Source organism: Siniperca chuatsi, linkage group LG5, assembly GCF_020085105.1.
Source record: "Siniperca chuatsi isolate FFG_IHB_CAS linkage group LG5, ASM2008510v1, whole genome shotgun sequence".
NCBI classification, from domain to species: domain Eukaryota; kingdom Metazoa; phylum Chordata; class Actinopteri; order Centrarchiformes; family Sinipercidae; genus Siniperca; species Siniperca chuatsi.
The window spans coordinates 5,046,417-5,069,310 of NC_058046.1; the positions used below are offsets into that span (position 1 = coordinate 5,046,417).

Consider the following 22,894-nt stretch of genomic DNA (forward strand, 5'->3'; position numbering starts at 1 on the left):
TGTGTGTGTGTGTGTGTGTGTGTGTGTGTGTGTGTACATGTTTCTGTAACATATTTACTTCACCTCAGAGTTCAGTCGAGGCTGATATGCAGAGCAAACAGTAAGAGCAGCTGGAAGAATGTGTTGTGCAACCTAAAACAAGGGACAGGAGGACTGAGGGAGAGAGAGAGATTAAAGGCTCAGTTCACCTAATCACAACAAAAACATAAACATGTTTTCTCCCTTACCCCTGGTGGTGTCCAGCCATGCGGATAGTTTTGGTTTTATGTTCCAAAGTTTTGAGATATCTGACTCCAAAATTCAAAGGAGGTGAATGGAATTTAATTTGTTCACAGCAGTGAAATATTTGAAAACGTGAAAGCATCTCGTCTTCACGGAAACAATATCCTGGTTAAAGTCCCGTACAGCTACCTTTAAGGACACTGCGGTCGTGTCCTTTGTATTTTTTCTGGGATTTTAGTTTTTTTAAGCAACTTTAAAAACCAATGCATTGTGTTCATTTTATAGTCTGATTCCAGTAGTTTTAGGTTTAACTTTAATGAAACAAGAAACAAACGAAGGAAAAAGGATTTGGGCAACAAGTGGAAATTCTACATGGTAATAAACTTCATCTTCTTAACCGTCTTCATCAGTGTGTCATTAACGCTGTCTGAAAAATGTTCCCCCCCCCAAATTTAACACCAGAGCTAGACTGAGTTTCACCAAGAGACGTTTTAATAGTAGAATCGACAGAAGAGTTTCGATCATGATCCTTTAAAGCCAAAATTTAAAGCAGCATTTATTTCCATGGATGTTTAAAAAGAGTGAATATGAATACAAACAAATCGGTAGTTTTAATTCAATTTCTACACCACCACTGGAAAAATCTAATACTGGAATAGGAAATTCAGAAACAATTAGCAGTTTTCTTTTAAATAACATATTCTCATCATGTTGTTTTACCTTCAAAAACATTTGACTGAACAAAACAATCATTTGTTTCGCAAAAATGTACGTTTAATGACTTTTAAATTTTAAAGTACATGATAGGCCGCAATCCTATTATTGTTCTAAAAGAGGTGCAAGGACGAGCTTAAATGTATGGGAAGCCGTAGAGGACATACTTCTCATGACTGTAATTGTGATGTTTTCCGATGATCACATATTATCTACGTCCATTATCTACATATTATCTGAGGGATTAGATATTACTAAAATTGTTGGACTTATTAAAGTAATATTCAAGTTTTATTCTATGATCTGTGATCAAGAGATTTGACAACTTATACATTTGTAGTAAATGCAAAATAATCATAATCATCAACATGCAAAATTTTAGAAAACCTCTTTCTGTCCTCTTTCATTGAAATACTGGGAGAATCCTGACGTGTGTTAAAGCTGTTGCTGCTTTACTGGTACTTCTTGACAAAGGACAGGTACTCGTTGACGTCATCAGGGGAGCCGACCACGAAGGGCACCCGCTGGTGGAGCGTTTCGGGCTGAACGTCCAGTACCCTCTGAGTGCCGGTGGTGGCGAGGCCTCCCGCCTGCTCGATGAGGAAAGCGATGGGGTTGCACTCGTACAACAACCGCAGCTTTGGGGAGTAAATTTAAAGAAAAACACAGTTAAGTTTAGTTTTTTTTCTTTACACAAATAAGAAGCACATTTAAAATGTGTGTTATTTTCAAAAGCTTCGTAAGCAGGCTTTTTTCATACAGCATTTTAAGGGAAGAATAGCAGATTTCCTCTTTGATGACCCAACAGCACAAAGAGTACATTTTTGTAGCAGTTATTAGATTTTATCTGACAAAAAACTGTTGCGAAGTAGCGTATTGCTGCTATCAGGTGGAAAAAAAACATGTAACAAAGGTTAATATATAACACTTCTTCTAGGTTTAGAAAGCATTATGATGATATAAATATTAGTACGTCATGTATCTGAATCATTACTTCACGGCAACATTAAAGCAGTTCATTTAGATGTTTCACAAATGTATAGGAAAGAAATCTTGAGAAGAATCATATTAAAATGACCTTTAAACTTCTACTTTTTGCTCCTGCTTGTACCAAAAGTTCGATTCAATTTACGTATACAAAGATTAATGTTCTCAAAAGAGAGACGTCGGTGGCGATGAGGAAATCACAAAATCTGACAATCTGGCGGTGCTTCAGCGAGCTGGCTTCGTGGAGGTCAGCGGTTACCTTTCCCTTGGGGCTCTTCTCGTTGGCGGGGTACATGAAGATCCCTCCGTAGGCGATGGTGCGGTGAACATCTGAGACCATAGAGCCCACATATCGAGCTCCGTAAGGAGAGCTGCCATCCTGCAGGAGGCAAGGGTACATTTTAAATATATACTCTTATTTTTGCAAAAATATGGAGACTTTCACGCCTAAATTAAACCGTATGTGTTTTACTAGTGAGGTAAATCCCAATCCAGTCGAAGCCTTTCTGTGATCTCGATGTTTCCTTGTCAAGCCAGTGTGATAGTTGATTATTTGAGGGCTGTTGTCTAAACACTTATTATCTGACTTTTTATAATCTAGAGATACAAAAGGTTAACAGGATCAGCTGTTTTCTCTGGAGCTCACCGGACACACACACACACACACACACACAATGCAGACAGTCACTTTTAAACATGGACGTTACATAAAACGGTCTTGTGTTTTGACCTCTCAGATAACTTGCTCTTCATTTGCCTTCGTAGTTTCCATGAGAGCGAAGCCATCAGCCGGCTTTAAAGACTCTTTGAAATGTGTCAGACAAAACCTTCGGAAATCATTCAATGTTTAAATCTAAAACAAACTTTAAGCTGCCTGTTTGGTAAAAACAATGTTAAATCTGGTTTAGAAGGAAAAAAGAACCACATCCTGCATGTAAAAGGGAGCTCTGCTTACTGCTCTTCATTTGTTTGTGACCCTGCACACACCGAAAGACGTCCATAACAAAACATCACTGAATGATTGATCCCTTTTGCATTATTTTATTATTATGTCATCAAATATTGTGCAACAATGCAAAAGCTTTTTTTTCTCTGTTGATAAAGACAAACTGAAGTATTGGCACTCTGATAGATAACTAAATGATTTTCAGATTGGTAACATTTTTCTGAGGAATCATTTACAAAACAGTTTTCTAAGTAATTTCTTATTTTTGTGACTTTTGCCAAAAATGTTTGTTATTTTCAAATGTTTAAAAGCTTTGTGTATTACTTTCTATTTGTTTTAAGAGACAGGACATGAAATTGGGTTATGGTATGAAAGAAAACTGGTTTGCTTACAGTTAGTTTCAACTATTTTTTAGCAAATCTGAGGTTCAGAGTGATTGATACAGCCGGGTTTAACACATATTTTGTTTTCCCGTATAGTTATAATACAGTATAATTATACAGGGTAATATACATTATGTTGAAAGTTGAAAGTTGCAGCTACAGCAGATCCGCTTCGTTCAGAGATCGTGAGCCGTTCTGACCTGCCGCTGATGAAAAACTAAACAGCAAACCACAGACAGGTCAAAGTCCGTCTGCAGCAGCTGGAACATACATTAAGCCTGCCAAAGGAACGGCATTACACAAACCTACAAAAACAGGCTGCTTCAAGATCACTGTTTGGTTCAACATGTGGACTTTCAGAGTATGAAAAGTCCAGTTTTGATAAGTTTTATTTGTGGAAAGTGTGTCTTTTTTCTTCTTTAATTTATTTCCCCATGTTTCGTTCCCTGATTCCACACTTTAATGTTCTTAACAAAACCAAACAGCACTCTTATCTTAAAGGAGAATCTGAGTGGAGTTGCTCTGAAGTGAGCTTCATGTTCAGACTGGCACAATGTGATGCAGAGTCATGTGTTTGTTGAGTCACATCCCAGTCATCATGACGGTGTGTGTGAGTATTTCACATAGACAGACCCACCCACACTACGCAACACTCACAAACACACACTCTCAAAAATCACATCCAGCTGGCCACAGATGAGACAACATGAAACTTCCTGAAATAAAATAAAATGAAAAAGAGTAGAGGGAAGTAGCAAGAGGGCGTGGGAAAGTTTTTGAGGGTGAGATGTGTATGAAAATGATCTTCAAACTTCAATCTTCATTACTTTATTACCGATCAGGTGGTGTTAACCTGACTTTTTGTTTGCAACCTAGTATTTCTATAAGTGTGTCAGTATTAGACAACCATCTAGTGTTAAAATCATCTGCGTTTGGCTCGCACACATACGTAATACTCATCATTTGAGATTTTTTGATAAAAATTGTCAGATTTTACATTAATGTCGTGTCTCTGGCAGATGGTTTAGGAAGTTCTGAAAAGATTTGTGGAATAGATGGTTGTATATGTCTATTTTCCTGATTTTCCAGACTTCAAATTTGAAAATCATTCTGCATTTGCAACCTGTGAGTTACCAACAGTAGAATTTAGTTTCAACAGGTGACAAGTTGGAAGTCCCCGTCTTAGAGCACACCTGGTTTACAAAAGAGCAGGAGAGAGGACTGATACTAACACTGAGATATTTTTAAAAAAAAAGGAGAAAGGATACCACCTTTACTCTACATGTAAACTTCCCCATGGGTCTTTTCTGCAGCGTTTGCATTCCAGTTCAACCTTGTGAGACAAGTTTTTGCTATTTCATAATGCAATGCACATACTACAGTAAGTAACAGTGTGGCTACTGCTGCATTGTGCTGGGTCATGAGGGTTGTGTGAAGTGTAACATGATGACTAACCAATGTAAGTTTTTAACTTGTGGAAGATATTAGTAGAAGATAAAGTGGCGAAACTGACATTTTCTATTTTCATGCCTAAAATACTAAATGTACTTTTGCAAGGTGTAAAAGGCTCGGAAACAATCCTTAAACTATCATGGGACGCTAACACTGACACTGAAAGTTTAGCAGGTCTTTATGAAAAGGTGACAGCCAGCACAAAAACATCACTGACCCATTCAATTTATTTAGTTAATTTTTGTTTTGTAATGCACTTTGAGCTGCATCTTGTGTATGAAATGTGCTCTAAAAATATGTCTGTATGTTATGTTAGCATTAAATGAATACCTTTAATACCTCCAAGTTTATTCGTATAGCACCTTTCAACAACAAGACAGTTCAAAGTGCTTTATCTTAGACATAAAAGGCATCAAGAACAGAAACACAAGGCAAAATAAAAAGACACATTCAAATAGGATTTCAACAAGTAAAATAAAATAGAAGAATTATAGTGCAGTGCAAGATTCAAGATATGAATAGATAGTCCCAAAAGAACACTTTGTGACCAAACACGGCTGCGAGCGACAAATATAAACAGCTATAAATGTTAACGACAAGCAGAGGCTGTGCATTTAGTCATAGTTTGGTGGAAACATACTGAGTAAAATGGACAGAGAAGAAGTGGATTATGCTGCAAGAGTGGTTTTGATACTTTTATTTACTTTATTTGACATTAATGTTGGAATCCATTCTAACTGATGTGAATTCAAGCTGACTACAGCTGCCGCCCTCGAACAAACTTTTCAGCACCACCTTTCAAGCCTACAGGCAGTGTTTGATTTTAAGTGGAGTATTCCTTTAATCTCACAGCTGAGGCCAACAGGCCTCAAGCTTGGTGCTGTATAAATGGTAAAAATGCCTCAGAGAAGGACATTCAAGCTGATATTTCATAAAAGTGCTGTACATCAGCGAACCCATTACTGATGACTCGGATGCTGATGACTAAACAAACTTTGCAGTCATGTTAGCGACTGCTGGAGAAGTGCTGAGTGTGTGTGGGGATCAGAGTTTCCAGATGAGAAGCTGCAGTTTCCTGAGGAACACGATGTTTCCTGCAATAACTGTGTCGCCATCCTGCAGCTCAGCTGACCGAGCGGCTGCCCTTCATCCTGTCGGACCGAACTGTCACGCTCAACTGATCGTTCACATCGTTTGGGTCAGGATGGTTACTCTTTGCACACTCTGCCTGCGGTACCTGGTTGCGTGAAGCATCTTTACTTTAACCTTTTAAACTCAAGATTTTTACCTTAAATTGACGACATACGCTTTATCTGTTTGTTTGCTGTTGTCTAATTGTAAAATTGCCACTGAAACAACTCTAATACTAATATTCAGTTATTGCCATCAGCCAACCAGATTTTAACTTGGGTATTGTTCAAAAGGCGAATTATTTCACATCACTATTCATTTTCACAATAAAATTAAAGGAGGTGAAAGGTGAATTCCTTATTTTAGCTAAAAAAAATGGGCTGAAAATGACAATTTCTTAGAGGAAAAAGTAAAAAAAAGAGTGAAAGTAGCTTTTCCTCTTGAGGTTTGTACATTATTTCTGTTGTTGAAAAACATTTAAAGAACTCCAGTCTGCTGATACCCTTTGAAAAAAACAGCTTTTTGTGTGCTGCAAACCAGAAGTCCTCATGTAAACTCATTCTACCAGAGCGAACGCTTGGTCAGGATTCACATGATGTGTGTGAGAGGCCGCTGGTGTTTGAAATCCTGCCTCACACAGAGCATAAGTATAGCTGTTAGTCAGCAGATTAGATGCTCTGAGGGGAGACAAGACTTATTTCTATTGTACAGTTTTGATTAAAAGGTATCAGATTCAAAACCTCAAACACAAAGTAGAACTGATCAATGTCAAAACTGTGGTTCAAATTAAAGAGGGAATGTTGTGTGTTTGTTTAATTTTGTAATACGCTCTCACCTCTGGGTACTTCTTGTGCTTGAGGTACTCGTTGACGGAGGGGTGGAAGTACTTGGCGTACCCCTCGTTAAGACTGTAGATCTTCCCCTTCTGCTTGATCTTCACGTTCCTCTCAATCAGGATGAACTCACCGATGGCCTGAGGAGCACCAGCGCAATGTTTAGGTGTGATAATCCACAGCACAAGACTGAATTTATTGAAACAACAACAACAACAGAGAATTTGTTGACACAAAGAATGTGTCATATTTCAAAACAACCTAAATATACTTATGGAGAGAGTACAGTCCATTTAAAAAAAAGCTAGAGAGAAGTCTGCAGAATACCTGTTCTGTATTATAACATAATGTAATATGTAATGACATTATTTGGCAGGCTTAAGAGTGCAGGGACAACATTATTCTCTTTAGGCCTTAAGATCTCTCGTGGTTGGTGAATTGCATGCTTGAAAACAGCACAACACTGTGGTTTTGTCAGGTTTCTGAATACATAACAACAACAACAACAAGATTACTTACAAACATAAAAGGGAACCATTTCATCCTATAATAACTAAACCTACAAGGCAAATTCCCAATGATCCGTTGTTGCCTCTGAGTAAAAGAAAGTTTTCTTTGTAGATTTCTATTTGTGGGTAATTCTGAAGTTGGAATAAGATGCAGAATATGACAAGGGTAAGTCCTTGTGTGTGTGTGTGAAAGATGACAAAAGCGTTTTACTGACTGAAAATTAAAAACAGAGAAGCTATGACCTCCAGTCAGGGGTATTGAAAAGGGAAACCAATAAATACAAAAAGGCCTGAAATTCCATCTGTCTTGAATTTATGCTCTTTTTTTGCCTTAGAAGACCTTTGTACTACAAGATTTATGGATTTCTTAAGGATCTATACAAGGATAGTTAAGATGGCACACACTTTCTTCCACATAAAAAGGGATTTATGTGTGTTTACAGTCCACTACATCCCTGATTGCATTGTGGAGACGTGCAGAACGGAGGAATGATTGACAGGATAATATGTGTTTTCTCAAATTAAAGCAGCTATGGGGCAATAAAAGCATATAACAGTAAACAATGACAGCAAAAGACACAAAGGGAGAAACAGTAACGTCGGGTAGAGCAGAAAACCGACATCTGGGTCTCACTTCCTGTCACTTCGCCAGCACAGAGCACTTTGACATTCAGATCTCCGAGGAAAACTGGAGACATTTCATTTAACTGTAGTGAGTATGAAGTACTCACGGGGTCCAACATAAAGAAGTTGAGGCCGGCGCCGGTGCTGAGGGCCACCAGGGTGGCACTGCCGTACAGGGTGTAGCCTGCACACACAATGCTGTTTCCTGGCTGCAGGGCATCTTTCTCTGTGGGCTCCCCCTCTGATGCCTGAACGACCCGACGGGGGAAATAAACCAACAAAGAGGGAAACATGAACAGTGGTATCCTGTAGATTTCAGTTCCTCAGATACCACTAAACTATAGTGTCTGTTTCAAGGACTGTACGCAGCAAAAAGGGTTCAATCAACAGGGTGAGGGTGCTAATTTCCTAAATCTACTATTGTACAAACAACAAGAACAACAATCTGATATCACCATTTTAAATTAAAAGCGTGCAATTTCAGAGAAACAGGTAAAGAAACAGGTAAGAAAACCCAAACATAAATCACAGTTTGAGTCTGTCTGTCAGTCTATTTGTTTATAAGTTGTAGTTCACAATAAACAAAAATGTTTAACGTACACTTACAACTTATTCAAAATAAGGCAAAGCAAAACGGGAAAAAACAAACACCTCAATAAAGTATCTATTTATATTCAATCAAACCCAAATGTTTGCGGGCATCGTTTGTTCATCACACAGTAAGTGGGATTTGTAGCTTTGTGTTGTGAAATGTTTAACATGACCAATATGAGAAAGTGACGTGGTTTCTCTACTTGCTAGGCCAAAAAAGCAGACTGTAATTCTGCAAATGATTAAATGAGTGGAAACCTGGATTAGCTGGACAGCAGTGCCCCCTTGTGTCTGCAGAGCAGACACTCAAGATGTGTATTTACACTATAAATATCCAGATATATAATATATAAAACTGTTACGCTCACATACTCACATTTCATAAAATGTGATGAATGTAGTTACGTCACAATTATTTCTGCTATCCAAAACAAAAAGAGATGAGCTTATCTATATTTGTTTGATGCTTGTTTTTCTAAATGTATTCGTTATTTTAAAGGTATTCCTCCTCCTTTTGTACATGGAGTTGTATTAGTAAAATTGCATAAAATATAATCAGACCTTCTTACTGAAATAAATACATTCAGAGGACTGAATATTTACAATGTGCCATAATCATATAATCACTTTACAAACATTTAAAAGCAAAGGGAGTTTTTCTGCATAGATTTTGTTTCCTTTCTTATTTCAATACATGCTTTATCTGATCATTTACTGTCTGGAATGAGCCTCATGACCTTTAATTCCCTGTTGCATAACTTTAAAAATGGGACTCAACGAGAAATAAAATCATTCCTTTCCTCATTCATGAAAATCTTAAAAAAATATATACAATTTTACTTACAGTAACAATGGTAAATAAGGAGACTTGATATCTGAATATTCTTTTCAGTGCCTGCATGGTTTGTGTATCTTCGCAGAGGTCAGACTCACTCGTTTGTAGATGGCAAATATGGTGCCGATTGAAGCCAAGCAGTCGATGTTGCTGGAGCCGTCCAGAGGGTCGAAACAGACCACGTACTTTCCCTGTGACGAAATACAAACAGGCCAAGAAGTTATTTAGAATTACAAAAAAACACTGAATTTTGTTCCAATGCATGTTCTCAAAAATAAAAAAATACTACAAGTTATTTAAAAAATCCTCATAATCTGTTTCTCTTTATAAGAGACGGTCCCAAACTTTCATAGTCCTTTATTTTTAAGGAACATTTATTTGTCATTCTACAACACAGGGCTGCACAATGAAATTAAAGTTGTAGCCCCTTCACGCTACACACACGGAACATATATACAAATATTTAAAAATAAAAACAATATATACAGTTATTTATACACATATATATATCCAACATTTATTTCCCTTTTTAAAATTAGAAATAATTATCAGTACCAAGCTCTACATATAGATCACAAAATGACAAGAAGACCTTTAAATTGAAAATAAATGTGTAAACAGCATCCAGTTGTTAGTTGTGGCTGTAGACCTGATTAATTTACAAGGCTCCTTTGTCAGTCAATTCGGAATAATTTATGGGTCGTCTAATTCAAAAGCAGCCAGGAGTTTCATTCAATCTGCAATATTTATTTAAAAGATGTAAGAGGACAGTGTGGTCACACGTCAGGGCAGCACTCGGTGGATTTCAAGTCTATGTGAACTGTTTAACTTATTTTCTGTTTTACTGTATTTAAGATCAAACACTCACTTACCAAACATGCATCTGCTTGTCTTACATTTACATTATTCTGTGTTATTTTAACTTTCTTTATATTTTCTAATTATATGCTTATTGTTAAGCATATAACAAAGCAAATTCCTTGCATGTGTAAACCTACTTGGCAATAAACCTGACTGAGATTCTGATATGAAACAGATCCTCCAGAATACAAATGGACTGTACTTATATAGTGCCTTTCTAGTCTTTCTGACTACTCAAAGCGCTGCAACTACATAACACATTCACCCCATTCACACACATTCACACACCGAAGGCACAGCCCTCGGGAGCAATTTGGGGTTCAGTGTCTTGTCCCAAGGACACTTCGACATGTGGGCTGGGAGAAGCCGCTCTACCACTAAGCCACAATCGCCCCTGTACTATATCTTATTGCTATTACTCTGACTTCTCAGGATATGGGTTCAAAACACACAGGTATGATAAGCAATTCAGAATGAGCAGTTCTAGTTGCGCCAAAATGGCCACTAAATGCTCCTTCCATCCTCCCAGATGTCATTCAGCAGTGGCTGCCAAACTAGGAATCTCAAGAAAGTTTCAGGAAAACTCTAGCTTCATAAGTAATTCTTAAATGTTACGAATACACAATGAAAACTCACTGTGACGGGTCCACCTATAATATGGAGTAGCAGTCATAACAGAGATATTCTCAGATTGTGTAATCTGTTGATCTGTTTTTTTGGATTCTTTCAGCTGCATCTCGTAAACTCACACTTTGGTGGCACCAAGTGGAAACAGCAGGTAACTGTCTCAACTTTTGAAAGTCTGAAGGACGTCTTTACCCAGAGATCAATTAATGTGCGATCAGTAAAGTGAGCTTTCAACACATTTTTCTCTTCTAAGCAGATTTAGTTAATGTGCCAAACTTTCTCTGAATGGCGCACTTACTTTTGATTCATTAATATCTGTGTGTGGAGAATGTTTCCCTTCAGCACACATCCTCATCTAATCATAACATTTATTATATATTATACTATGTTTTATATTCTATGATATATTGCTGTAATATACTATATATTATGTTAAACTATATTACTACATTTCACCTTATATTTTATATCCCATACTATATTATGTTAATACGTTGTACTGTTTTATTACATTATATACTATATTTCTATATTAATACAAACACTATGTGTCATTACTTAACCACGTCACTTGAGGCAGTAATTCACTATTAGTTTAAGTGCAACGCTGGTCGTGGGTACTGCATGTATGTGTACTGCTTGCCTAAACTAATTTTGAGTTTAATTGCTCTTGCAAAGTTTCTATTTTTATTTCTAGTCTTATTGTTGTTTTGTATACTTCCCTCTGGGGATCAATAAAGGCTTATCTTATCTAATTAACTTGTGAATTATAGGACAGGTGTATTCCTACACAAAATGTCTGCCAAACGCAACTTGAACATGAAAAAACCCCCTAGCATCCATCATAATGCAGTGTGGTTGCTCTCCTCAGCAGACGACCAGTGTTCACAACTCACCCTCTTGTCTTTGGGAGTGATGATGAGCTCCTTGTTCTCCTCAGACACCATGCAGCAGGTGCTGTAGGAGGCCTGCAGCATGTTGATGACCAGGTCGTTAGACAGCACGTCCAGCTTCTTCACATCGTCCCCTGTCACGTTCACTGAGCCCGCCAAGCCCTGCCTGTGCGGACCAATCAGCAGCCAAGCTTTAGTCTCACACACATACAACTTGATTGAGAGACAACTTGTTAGCATGTCAGCTACTTGTAGAAGCTAGAAGAGCTGGTGGAGACAAAGCGTTTCAGGTGAAAGCTTCATGGGAGGACAACAAAGACAAAAATGGATCATGATTAACTTGTTTTTTCTTCCCCAGTTAAATCAAAATGGCCACTGTAGCAGTCACATGCAAAATATGCATTCAGTCAGCTTGTGAACATCAATTTTCTTCATTTAGTTTCAAACAATGTTGATTTGTGTTTGGTTACATAAGTTCAATGTGTGTGAAATTCACTGAATAATGATTCATTCTTTATGAGTTGGCACGGTTTCAGTAATTCTCCTTCATATGGAACATTTTCAGGGCAACACTTTACTTCCAAGTCCCTCTATTTAGCATTTACAGGCAGAATATAAACATTGTGTATTTGTATTAATTGCATTAGTTGTATTAGTGTTTGTGTGTACCTGCCCAGGGACGGCAGATGGAAATTAGCTAGTAGCTAAATCTGGTACATCTCTTCTGTGCAAGGCTAAGATTAAAGGACAGGGCCATGCTTGGATGTCAAGATTTGTATGCAGCCTAAAAGGTAGTGCTGCTAAAAAGACTTGACTCACAACCACAGCAAGAAATCACCCTTTTTAGCCTCTCAGTGAATTCACATAATCCTCCATAACACTGGCTTCTCTCCAAGGTTAAATCCCTTAACAAAGAACTGGTTGTTGTGTCACTTTTCAACAGATCAACAAATGTTGTGCAATCACAATGTTACTATTTTATCTCCTGCTAGACACTGAAAAAAGCTGCACAGTATTTTATCACGTCCAGATTAGAGTGTCGAAATGCACCTAAAATCATACAACGCTCAATGCCTTGCAGCATGACTTCTACTTCCACAAAACAATCAATCATATCAGCACTACTGGCTCTGCCACTCCATTGCTTCTAGGGTTGAGTGTTGAAATCAGACAACCTCAACTTATGAACACAGCCTTAACCCTTGAATCACTCCTAAATCTACTGAGGCAGTGAAGCAAAATGTCAAACAACCACCTTTAGCAAGACACTGAATTCCTACCAGCTCAATGACTGGCTGGTCTGCAGCTGACCTTGACCTCTGACCTCTCTGTGGCAAGCAACACAAGTCTTACACAGTTCCATAAGGTATCATCACAATATTATTTCTTATAAAAATCTGCACATTTGTTTAGTGTCAGTAATGTAATGGTGCATTTACATCAATGGTTCCCACTAAGCCTGATCCAGTACCTCAGTACTTACAGGTGGGCCAGGCCTGCCTTGCGCACAGCAGAGGAAATGGCTTTGATGGCGGTCAGCATGGCGTTGATGAGCTGGGTCAGCTCACCGGTTGCCCCCTTAGCCTGGCGGCCGGTCTCGATGATGAACCGGGTCAGGGTCCATACGTCCGTGTCAAACGTCGACTGGTCCGACATGCTGGGTTCTGGTCCTTCTGTCCCTCCTGGTGGGCAGCAGATCGCACGGAGGACGGACAGTAAGTGAGCGACCTCATTACCAGCCAAGTCCTTTTCATACCCAGAGCCATGAAGGCAAGCCAGGGGATCTATTTGTGAGTGCAGCCGAATGGAAGAGGGAGTGTGTGTGTGTGTGTATTTGGAGATGGGTGAGGGGGGGTGTCAGATGTCAGCTGTAGAGACTAGCACACTATAATCCTGCACAAGACAAGCACTGTTATTCATTTAGTCAAAAGGCTTGCAACATCTTTGGCACCAGTAACTCAAAACTTGGGTAACATGAGAGCTCTTAGGTAAATTCTCAGCATTTTAACCACTTTTGTTTGCACATGTACCTGTGATCAGTTTGGTGCTGTGACAATAGAGGAACAACTTTCTATACTCTGTATCCAACTTCATGTGGTGAACAATGAAGGGTGAACATGTTTACTTAGGTTAAGACATCCTGCAGGAAATGTTTAGAACTACATTTTGATGCTTTAAATGAACTGCCCACTCACCACGGAGTACATATAATAGGGTAATCTATTTATCCAGTATGCTTTGTTTCACCCACTACCAACTCAAAACAACTTATATGATTTAGTTTAAAGGGAGTTTTGATATTCAGTATTTTGTTTCTGAGCTACAAGACACTTTGGTTAAAGACTGAGGGAGAAAGAGATGTGAATTTAACTTGAAGAGAGTAGAAGCAGAGTCAGTTGCTTGGTTTTAGCACAACAGCAGCTCAAGTGAGCTTTAAATGTCATTAGGGCTCCGTGAGCTTCCACTGACCTTTAGCTTAAAGGTCAACTCCTCTGGATAAAGTATCTCTTAACTTTTGTAGACAGTGTATCTTCCAACTTTTCAATTTCAATTTATTTGAAGTCTTCCATTTAATTTCTCAAGAGTTTGCTTATTCTATCCACATATGTGAAAGGTTGTATGTTTCCTAGAGTACTTACATTTTTTCTGTAAAATACTAAGACTGCGTCTTGAACCTTTTGATGCTATAATAAAAATGTCAAACAGCCAATGAATACACAGACTACTTATTAGTGAAAAGGTGAGTTTTAAAGATGTGACACTTTTTGCAAACACACATTTCAAAATGATGAAAACACTGATTTTGTCTTCTGAGACTCATGTTGATTTATTGAGAGACTTCATCAATCCAAGCAGTAGTTGTTCACATAATAAAATTGCACCAGGTTTTGTTGCATAGAGGTTTGTATTTGGTCCTTCATTCGTCTAGAATGTATGTTCATTCTAATTAAGGCACAAATGGAGGTAAAGTGAGGAGGAAAAGCTTTTCTTTGGTACATTTTGGTAGTTTTTTGTGGAATGTGTGCGTTTGTGTGCGTTATTGAGCTTAAGAGCCAGTTTTCATGTTTCCACTGAACCACCTTCTTTCTAAGCTTTCTCAGCTTTCTACAATGAGTATGAATATTGCTGGAATGGCATTAAAACCTTGTAACTCCAACTTTGTTTTTGGGCTTAAGAAACCATTTCAAACTCCACCAGACATTATTAAAAATACATTTACTTCAAGCTCAAATTGAGGCCGACTTCCTCAGTCCCATAAAAGTGGACAGTTTGGAGATACGAGGTCTTTGCCGGAGAGTGCTGGTTATGAGAGCGAGTCAGTGCGGTCTCACTTCTTGGCATGTTTCTGGCAGATGGCGATGTACTCCAGCACATCCTCGGGGGAACCCATAGCCACGGGAGCCCGCTGATGGATGCTCTCAGGCTGGATGTCCAGGATGGTCTCGAAGCCGGTGGAGGCCATGCCGCCCGCCTGCTCCATGATGTAGGCCATGGGGTTGCATTCGTACAGCAGCCGCAGCTTTGAGGAAGAGGGGGAGTTTAGTTTCTACTCCTAATTTCAAACTCTCCAAACTGAATATTCTAATTTAAAATGGTTTTACTAGTTTATAACTCTCTGAATGGTTTAGCACTTGAGACAAATTTTATCTGAAGCTTCAGCAGTCGGAGCTAGACAAGCAGATTGGATATCTTCCAAAGTCAGTCTTTTTCTCCTCATATTAGCTTCGGATAAACTTTTGCACAGAATGAGAAGTGGATTTTTCCCCCTCATCACTTACATTTGAAGTGCACTAGAAAGAGCTCTCTTAACGGCCAGTATGAACAGAAGGAATAATTACTGCAAGCAAAACATTCGTAAGGGCACCTAACTATTGTTTTAAGACAGACTTGAAAAACTGTGAACCTATCCTTCAAGACAAAGAAATACGGAGAGATAACTATTACGGATCAAAACTGTGGAACAATCTGACCAGAACATTAAACTTATGTAAATTCCTCCAAGAAACATCTTAAGACTTCTCTTTTAAATCTTGCTTTTAAGTAGTTTTTGTTGCTTTGATTATTATTATTATAGAAATTTTTAATTATTTGTTTGCAACTTTTTAATCTGTAAATTGTAAAAAGTAAATCTAATGTTTGTCCTGAGTATGATAAAAAGCCTTTAATATTGCAAGGCTTTTTAATTTTACTCAAAACTCAAGAGTGCCTGGATTTTTCCTCCTTGTTGCATTTGATGTGGCCACTGACTGCAAGAGCACCATTGTTTGTTAACTGGGACTTATTTAAAAAACATTTATTTTTTTAACTACAGGTACTGTATGGATTTGATGGACTAAATTGAGTCCCTAACTCATTGCAAGCTGGTAGCATAAGTTCAACCAATGAAACAATTGTTTTAACGGTTACTGCTGGGAGTTTTATTCCTTATTTCTATACATTTTAAAAAACAGTTGCTTTCTACCTTTTTAAAATGTGACAACATCGTGTTTGGCTCAGTCTTGCAAATACTGGAAGGATGTGGAGAGTGAAGACACACTTTGTTGTGACACTTTCTTCAGTATGGCCTCCTGTTACAAGTGACACTGAATAAACTATTCTTTTATCACCGTAAGTGAAACTGAAGAAAAAAGATCTTATTGGTTCTTGAAAACTCAACATATGGTTGATGATGTTATTAAAAAGGTCTAGTGATATTCTACACTTTTCTTAAACAAATCCTGACCAAAACCAACAGTGAAATGATCCTATTAAAGTATCGTCTGTGTATCCAAAGCCTAATATAACTTATTCCTCTGTGCTGTAGACCTCCATTGTTCTCCAAAAGCTATTAAAAACACATCAATGAGCCACACTGTTGCACTGGGTGACATGTTCCTTCATTATGATAAACATGGACACTGTAGTTTATTTTGAGTTGAACCCATGTACACTGTACGGCTGCTGTAAATACTTGCTAGCATACCAAATCTGCGGCTGAAAATAGTCCAAGGTTCAGTGTATTCATCTATAAAAACATGAAAATTATAACAAATACAGTATTTACTCCTGTTTGAGTAACATTTGCTAAAAACTACTACTACTACTGCACTGTAGCTCAAAATTTCTTAAAACTGCTGGACAATTATTTAGCCTTTTTAAAAAATTTAACTGTATATCCATCACCTGTATTTTAAAAAGTTTGTCTTCAGTAGGAACCAATGGCCTTGGGCCTTGTTGAAAACAACAGACTTGAGAAGTCGGAAAGTATTGAGAGACAGACTAAAACACGGTTGGTTTTGGTCTTTTCATGGGATTTATAGACAATAACAAAAACGTGGAATATCACAAGCCTTATCCTTTAAGCTTGTTCACATGTGCGTAAACTACAGGAGGCAGACCCCGTCAGGATATTTTAAAAATGTAACTTTTACAATGGGGGCTCATGTCTTTATACAATGTCCATATACTTCTAATATTGTATTTACTAAATGTGTACCATCCACTTTGTTTTAAGATAGAACATTTGAGAGTGAGCGTTTATTAGATCTTTAAAATGTTTAATGCAGGAGAAAGCAGCAGTGGGCCCTTACCTTTCCTTTGGGGCTCTTCACATTTCCTGGGTATAAAAAGATGCCTCCATACATCAGCGTTCGGTGGACGTCTGCCACCATGGAGCCAATGTAACGGGCGCCGTAGGGCTCAGTGCCATCCTACAGTCATTTACAATGTTGCATTAGTAAGCTATTTAAAACTGGACAAGATCTGCATTAGAAAATACAAACCTCACATCCAAGTCTGCAGGTAAAAATGTGTCAGTCTTGGCATATTTACATTTTAATGTATGTTGATTAATGTCGACTGGCCCTGAATAATAAATACAATTAAAAGAAGCTTGAACAATCTGGCAATGAAAAGTGAAAGTAATGACCCTCTCCAACAAATGCCACCAAAATGCCTTTAAGAAAGATGGAGATTAGCTGGACATAACACATTTAGTTTACTATTTTATGTAATATTAATATTTAACAACACTACTCTGCTTGAAGCTCTCCCCACACGTCCTGCGTCAGTCTTACCTGAGGGAACTTCTTCTTCTGCAGGTACTCTGTGACGGCGGGTTCAAAGTGCTTTGCATAACCTTCATTCAAGCTGTAAATCTTGCCTCGCTTCTTGATCTTCACATCCCGATCAACCAGGATAAATTCGCCAATCGCCTGATGAGCAAAAAGCAGAAAATGTTATCAATAACCTCAGAACCACATGTTTTGTACAAAATGAATTTGCAAGATTTTTTCTATGTGACACACAGGGCCTTCAAGAGAGTACTAACTGGGTCGAGCATGAAGCAGTTGACTCCCTGGCCGGTGGAGATCACCATCATGGTGGCGCTGCCGTAGAGGGCGTAGCCTGCCGCCACAAGGTTCCTGCCAGGCTGCAGGGCGTCCTTCTCACAGGGCTCATCATCTGTGGTCTGAGGGGAAACATATAAACTAATGTCATCAAGGAATCATTCCCTTTTCACTTTACCATCTTCGTAAAATGGCATTACCATATTTTACATTTTAACCGCCACTGAATAGGAATGCTTTGACTTCGAGGGCCATAAAAAGAAGAATAGCCTGGGTTTGAGTGAGAAAAAACCTTGTTATAAAAGTTTTTTTTGACTTGGATAATATAATTCTGGGGGGTATATCAGTGTAACATTTTTGGCATGAACTTGGCCGAAATCAAAGACATGAATATGAGCGACAACTTCCGTGTAACTTATCTGTCTTGGCCTTCAAACCACTCAGACTAGTACAATTATAAAAGCTAATTTAAAAAAAATTGCCAAGTCATATCATTCTGCCATGACTTGGCTTTCGGTTTGCACATCAAGGTCAAAGACACTTTATCATGAGAATTTGAACCTGTGTTAGTACCTTTTTGTAGATGGCAAAGATGGTTCCGATGGAGACGAGACAGTCGATGTTGGAGGAGCCGTCCAAAGGATCAAAGCACACAATGTATTTGCCCTGGAAGACAAGGAAAAGTGCTAGAAATAACTTCTCTGTTGTTAAAGTTGCCCTGTGGAGTTTTCTTGTAAACAAACAAAAGTTATGTTTACAGTCAGTGTTACTCGCCTAAACGCACTGTGTGTGTGTCCTTCAGGTCAAACAAATGTGTTGAATGCATTTCCTTCATCATAAAACATTTAATCATCAATTTTTTAAGTATTTTAAATCCTCTTGTTTACATTCATATTAACTAGCTAGCGGCCTTCTTCTTCCCTGCCTCTTGTTCGCACAATGCTGCGTTTCATGACCCATTTTATTTTAGACCCACCTGGTACTTAATTTATTTTCTGAACTGTTTTATAGTGTACTGTATTATATTTTTTGATAGTACTTTCTCCTTTGTGCACTGACGTAAAGGCGAGCTGCTGTAACAAAGAGTTTCCCTTCGGGGATCAATAAAGTATTTCTGTTTCTGATTCTGATTCCTGCTGCCTGTAGATCAGTGCAATAGTGTGACACCATTGGTAGGAATGTGTATTGCGTCACCCTTGTGCATCCGCGTTCTCGTGGGCGTGCATGAGACAAATAAAACGCTGGTCAACTAGAAATCAAAAGCTCCACGGGGAACCTTTAACTGTACCTACCAGTGACAATTGAATACAAGTTTGATCATTGCTGTGCAAGTGGTCAGTCTGAAACTAATTTCATATAACACTTAATTTGACAGGAACTGAAAGCCTATTTTTACTCGACCAGTCATATGAGATAAGATCCCATGAGGAAAAGATCTGAAAAACAGACATTTACATTAACCCAGAGAAAGCTTCAGGAGTAGCAAAGATCCCTGGTTTTGTTTTAAAGTCTAAATCAAAGTCTATTCTTTCTCCAGCTGTCACACAGACCCACTTACCCTTCTTTCTGGCTCTATAATGATGGCGTTCTCATTCTCTTCAGACACCAGCAAACAGGAGGTAAAAGATGACTTGATCATGTTGATGACCAGATCATTGGACAGAATGTCCAGCTTCTTCACCTGGTCACCTGTCACATTGGTGCTGCCAGCGATGCCATAACTGATAAGACATAAACAACAATTCTACTTCTGTAAAAACTTTCATTTTTGGTAGTTTCTATTTTGTTAACTGACAAAATATCATTTAAACATCTCTACAGTTTTTGTTACTGAGATAAGATTGATTGGAATAAAAATCATGAAATGAAAAAAACTGCAAGTGATGCATGACTCTGCATTTCTAAACTGCAGAGGTTAGTTGGTGACTGAGTAAAGCTCTGCATCACATCATGTCTCATCAGCCACAAAGGTTTAGCACATACAAAAGATTTCTGCTCAGGTAGGTCACGTGAAAACAACAACAAATACAAACACAAAATTGTAAAATATATATATATACACACACACATATATATGTACATTAATGTAAATATTTAGGGAACAGGTCTATTTTTGTAATAGATACTTAGGTTATGTAAACATTTCCTTAACCAGAAACTTAACATGGCATTATTAACCTACACAGCACATAGTAATGACATAATATGCATAAATGCAAAGTATTAAAACACAGCAGTTTGAAACAGTGAAGACAAGATAAGGAAATAAAACGGTAGCAGGGCAGAAAGGCATGGACTTTCTAATGGATCCTGGCATTAAGGCTGCACATTACCGGCATTAAATATATGACCGAAATGTGTTTGTTGAAATAAATTGTATGCACGACGGATCATCTGAAAGTGGGCGTGGTGATGTCAGGTATGGCTTCCTGACTGGCGCACAGAAACCCATCAGTCTCCTGCTCAGTTGGTGCCAACGTGGATGCCGTGGGACTGAAACTTCAGTCATTGGTACTTTTAAGCACAGACAGAACTGTGCAACACGTGCTACCACTGTTAACTTTATAAACGAGAATATCTTCTACTCAGTGAGGGTTGTTTACTCACAGGTGGGCGATCCCAGCTTTGCGCACAGCGCAGGAGATCGCCTTCACCGCCGTGCACAGCGAGTTCAGCAGCGTGGTCAGCTCTCCGGTGCCTTTCGCCTTCATGCCCTCTTCCATAACGAACCGGGTCATGGTGACCACGTTGGTGTCGAAGGCTGCTTGGTCAGACATGGTGGCAGATGGTCCTCTGAAGCCCGAGAGTAAGAAGCTGGGGGAAATGCTGCAGAACTTAAACGCTCTGCAACGCGGAACTCAGTGGAGGGAGTGAATACACAAGGGCCAATCCAGCGCTGCGGGAGAGGTGTGGCCCCGCTGGAAACACGACCCGCTTTGTACAAACTGAACTGGGTAGTGATGGAATGACAATGTTACCAATAGAGGGATGTGACCGGAATAATAGACGCCGTGCATGCCTGATTTCAAACTGTCGTTGCGCAAGACGGGTCGTGTACTTTTCCAGCAAGTTTGAAAACGATAGGGTGAATGAACAGTTTCATAACTTTTGATAGTGTTCATTCACATTCTTCTTGTTTTTGGATAGATGAACTTTTATTATCTTATAATATATCATTTCTTTTTTTGTTCCCAATTTACCCTGGTTCTATCTATCTATATATCTAATACTATATTATTCTATATGTGCACAGCCATGTCCATATTCTTTTGTGTGCTTTTGGTTTGGGCTAGGTCCCTTATTTGCAATTAAGGGACATCTTAATGCTACAGAATACAGTGATGTTTTGGCCAAAAGAGTGCTTCCAGTTTTGTGTCAACATCTGCACAAAGCCAGGTGAAGTGTTTTTCCTATATTTGGTGTGCAAGAACTCGACTGGCCTTGTCAGAGCCCTGAGCTCAACCCGCATCCTGCACCTTTCGGATGAATTGCAATCGCCAGAATCAGCAGGATTTTCAAAATCTCGTGGAGAGCCTTCGCAGAAGAGTGGAGGCTGTTATAGCGGCACATTAATGCCAATGGTTTTGGACTGAGATGTTCAACAATTACACACATGGGTGTAGTTTTTGGGTGTCCACATACTTTTGGCTATGTAATCCATGTATCTATCTATGTATCTATATATCCTCTTAACTACACATCCATCGATCACAAAAACAGACCTGTTTTTCTCCATTGCACATGTAGGCTTCTTACTGCCTTTGACCTGGTTAAATAAATAAAAAGTAAAGAAGGGAGCATAAGCAAAACATATGCTACAGCCTTTAAATTGTCTTACTGTAAAGGGCCATGTTAATCTATTGCAGTCTAGCTGTTAGTCTCAAACAATCTCTATGTAATCAAAGTTATTGTTTCCAAAAAGGGCAAGTTAAAACACATTACATGCATTATTTTTTTTTCTATATTTTATAGGTGTCATTGTTTTAGTTTTATGTGAACAAGCTACAAGACACAACACAATATAGCCCTAAAATAATTAATAATAAAATATTAGCTTGTAGTCACAGGGGGAAGAAGTACTCAGATCTTGTACTTAAGTAAAAGTAGTAATACCACAGTGTAGAAATACTCTGTTACAAGTAAAAGTCATGCATTTAAAATTTTACTTAAGTAAAAGTTCAAAAGTATTAACATCAAACTATAAGTACTAAAAGTAAAAGTATGCATTATGTAGAATGGCCCATTTCAGAATAATGTATATTTTATAACTGGATTGTAGTTATTGATGCATTAATGTGTTCATCACTTTAATGTTGAAGCTGGTAAAGGTGGAGCTCATTTTAATTACTTTATATACTGCTGGGTAGCTTGTGAATTTCTCCTGGGGATCAATAAAGTTTTATCTTAATCTATAATATAAATGTATTTGTTGATCATATTTTGTATTATTTATCTGAATCTGCAAAGTAGCCAGTAACAAATAGATGTAGTGGAGAAAAAAAAAGTACAATATTTGCCTCTAAAATGTAGTGGAGTAGAAGTATAAAGTACCCTAAAATGGAAAATTAAAGTATCTAAAAATTGTATATTTGTGCAGTACTTGAGTAAATGTACTTACTTGATTTCCACCACTGCTTGTAGTGAAGTTAAACCACAAATAAGCTATAACCTTAACCTTTTAATGCTCTAAAACTATACTTTTCTAAGGTGTTGAACTTCCTGTGTTATAACTGTTAAAGCAAAACGCCACAAGATGGCGGTCTTGGTCAGACAACCTCGTTTGGGTCGCACACTCTTTGCTCTGTCCCGAACACTGTAGGTGTGTTTTGGTAGCCTAGAATTATCATTAATCTTGTAAATAATCACTGTGTAGCTTTACATTTATATAAACTTGTGGTTGTATATATATATTATAATATTTTAAGACGTTTAACAGGCTGAACCATCTAAGAAACCG

The 22,894-nt window shown here is 38.2% G+C and overlaps 2 protein-coding genes across 2 annotated transcripts; both read right to left on the reverse strand.

Moving 5' to 3' along the window:
* Nucleotides 1-692: 692 nt before the first annotated feature.
* On the reverse strand, nt 693-13,377 carry fbp2 (fructose-1,6-bisphosphatase 2). Its single transcript, XM_044196011.1, has 7 exons — nt 13,092-13,377; nt 11,612-11,774; nt 9,326-9,418; nt 7,909-8,049; nt 6,671-6,808; nt 2,183-2,302; nt 693-1,574 (listed from the first exon to the last, which is right to left on the reverse strand). The coding sequence occupies exons 1-7, from the start codon at nt 13,262-13,264 to the stop codon at nt 1,389-1,391; spliced, it is 1,014 nt and encodes a 337-aa protein (XP_044051946.1). The 5' UTR covers nt 13,265-13,377; the 3' UTR covers nt 693-1,388.
* A 1,032-nt stretch (nt 13,378-14,409) lies between these two features.
* LOC122876104 (fructose-1,6-bisphosphatase 1-like) lies at nt 14,410-20,932 on the reverse strand. The gene is made up of 7 exons (XM_044196021.1): nt 20,545-20,932; nt 19,496-19,658; nt 18,511-18,603; nt 17,919-18,059; nt 17,665-17,802; nt 17,179-17,298; nt 14,410-15,128 (listed from the first exon to the last, which is right to left on the reverse strand). Exons 1-7 carry the CDS (start codon nt 20,712-20,714, stop codon nt 14,937-14,939), a joined length of 1,017 nt encoding a protein of 338 aa, XP_044051956.1. The 5' UTR covers nt 20,715-20,932; the 3' UTR covers nt 14,410-14,936.
* Between the last annotated feature and the right edge of the window lie 1,962 nt (nt 20,933-22,894).

What these genes read in the sequence shown, in the direction of transcription:
- fbp2 (XM_044196011.1), bottom strand. Translation starts at nt 13,264, where the DNA reads ATGTCGGACCAGTCGACGTTTGACACGGACGTATGGACCCTGACCCGG. An exon ending in AAGGCAGGCCTGGCCCACCT is followed by an intron (nt 11,775 to 13,091) that starts GTAAGTACTGAG and finishes TGGTCCGCACAG; the next exon opens with GCAGGGCTTGGCGGGCTCAG. An exon ending in TATTTGCCATCTACAAACGA is followed by an intron (nt 8,050 to 9,325) that starts GTGAGTCTGACC and finishes CGGGTCGTTCAG; the next exon opens with GCATCAGAGGGGGAGCCCAC.
- LOC122876104 (XM_044196021.1), bottom strand. Translation starts at nt 20,714, where the DNA reads ATGTCTGACCAAGCAGCCTTCGACACCAACGTGGTCACCATGACCCGG. An exon ending in TCTTTGCCATCTACAAAAAG is followed by an intron (nt 18,060 to 18,510) that starts GTACTAACACAG and finishes GTTTCCCCTCAG; the next exon opens with ACCACAGATGATGAGCCCTG. An exon ending in AGAAGAAGAAGTTCCCTCAG is followed by an intron (nt 17,299 to 17,664) that starts GTAAGACTGACG and finishes AAATGACTGTAG; the next exon opens with GATGGCACTGAGCCCTACGG.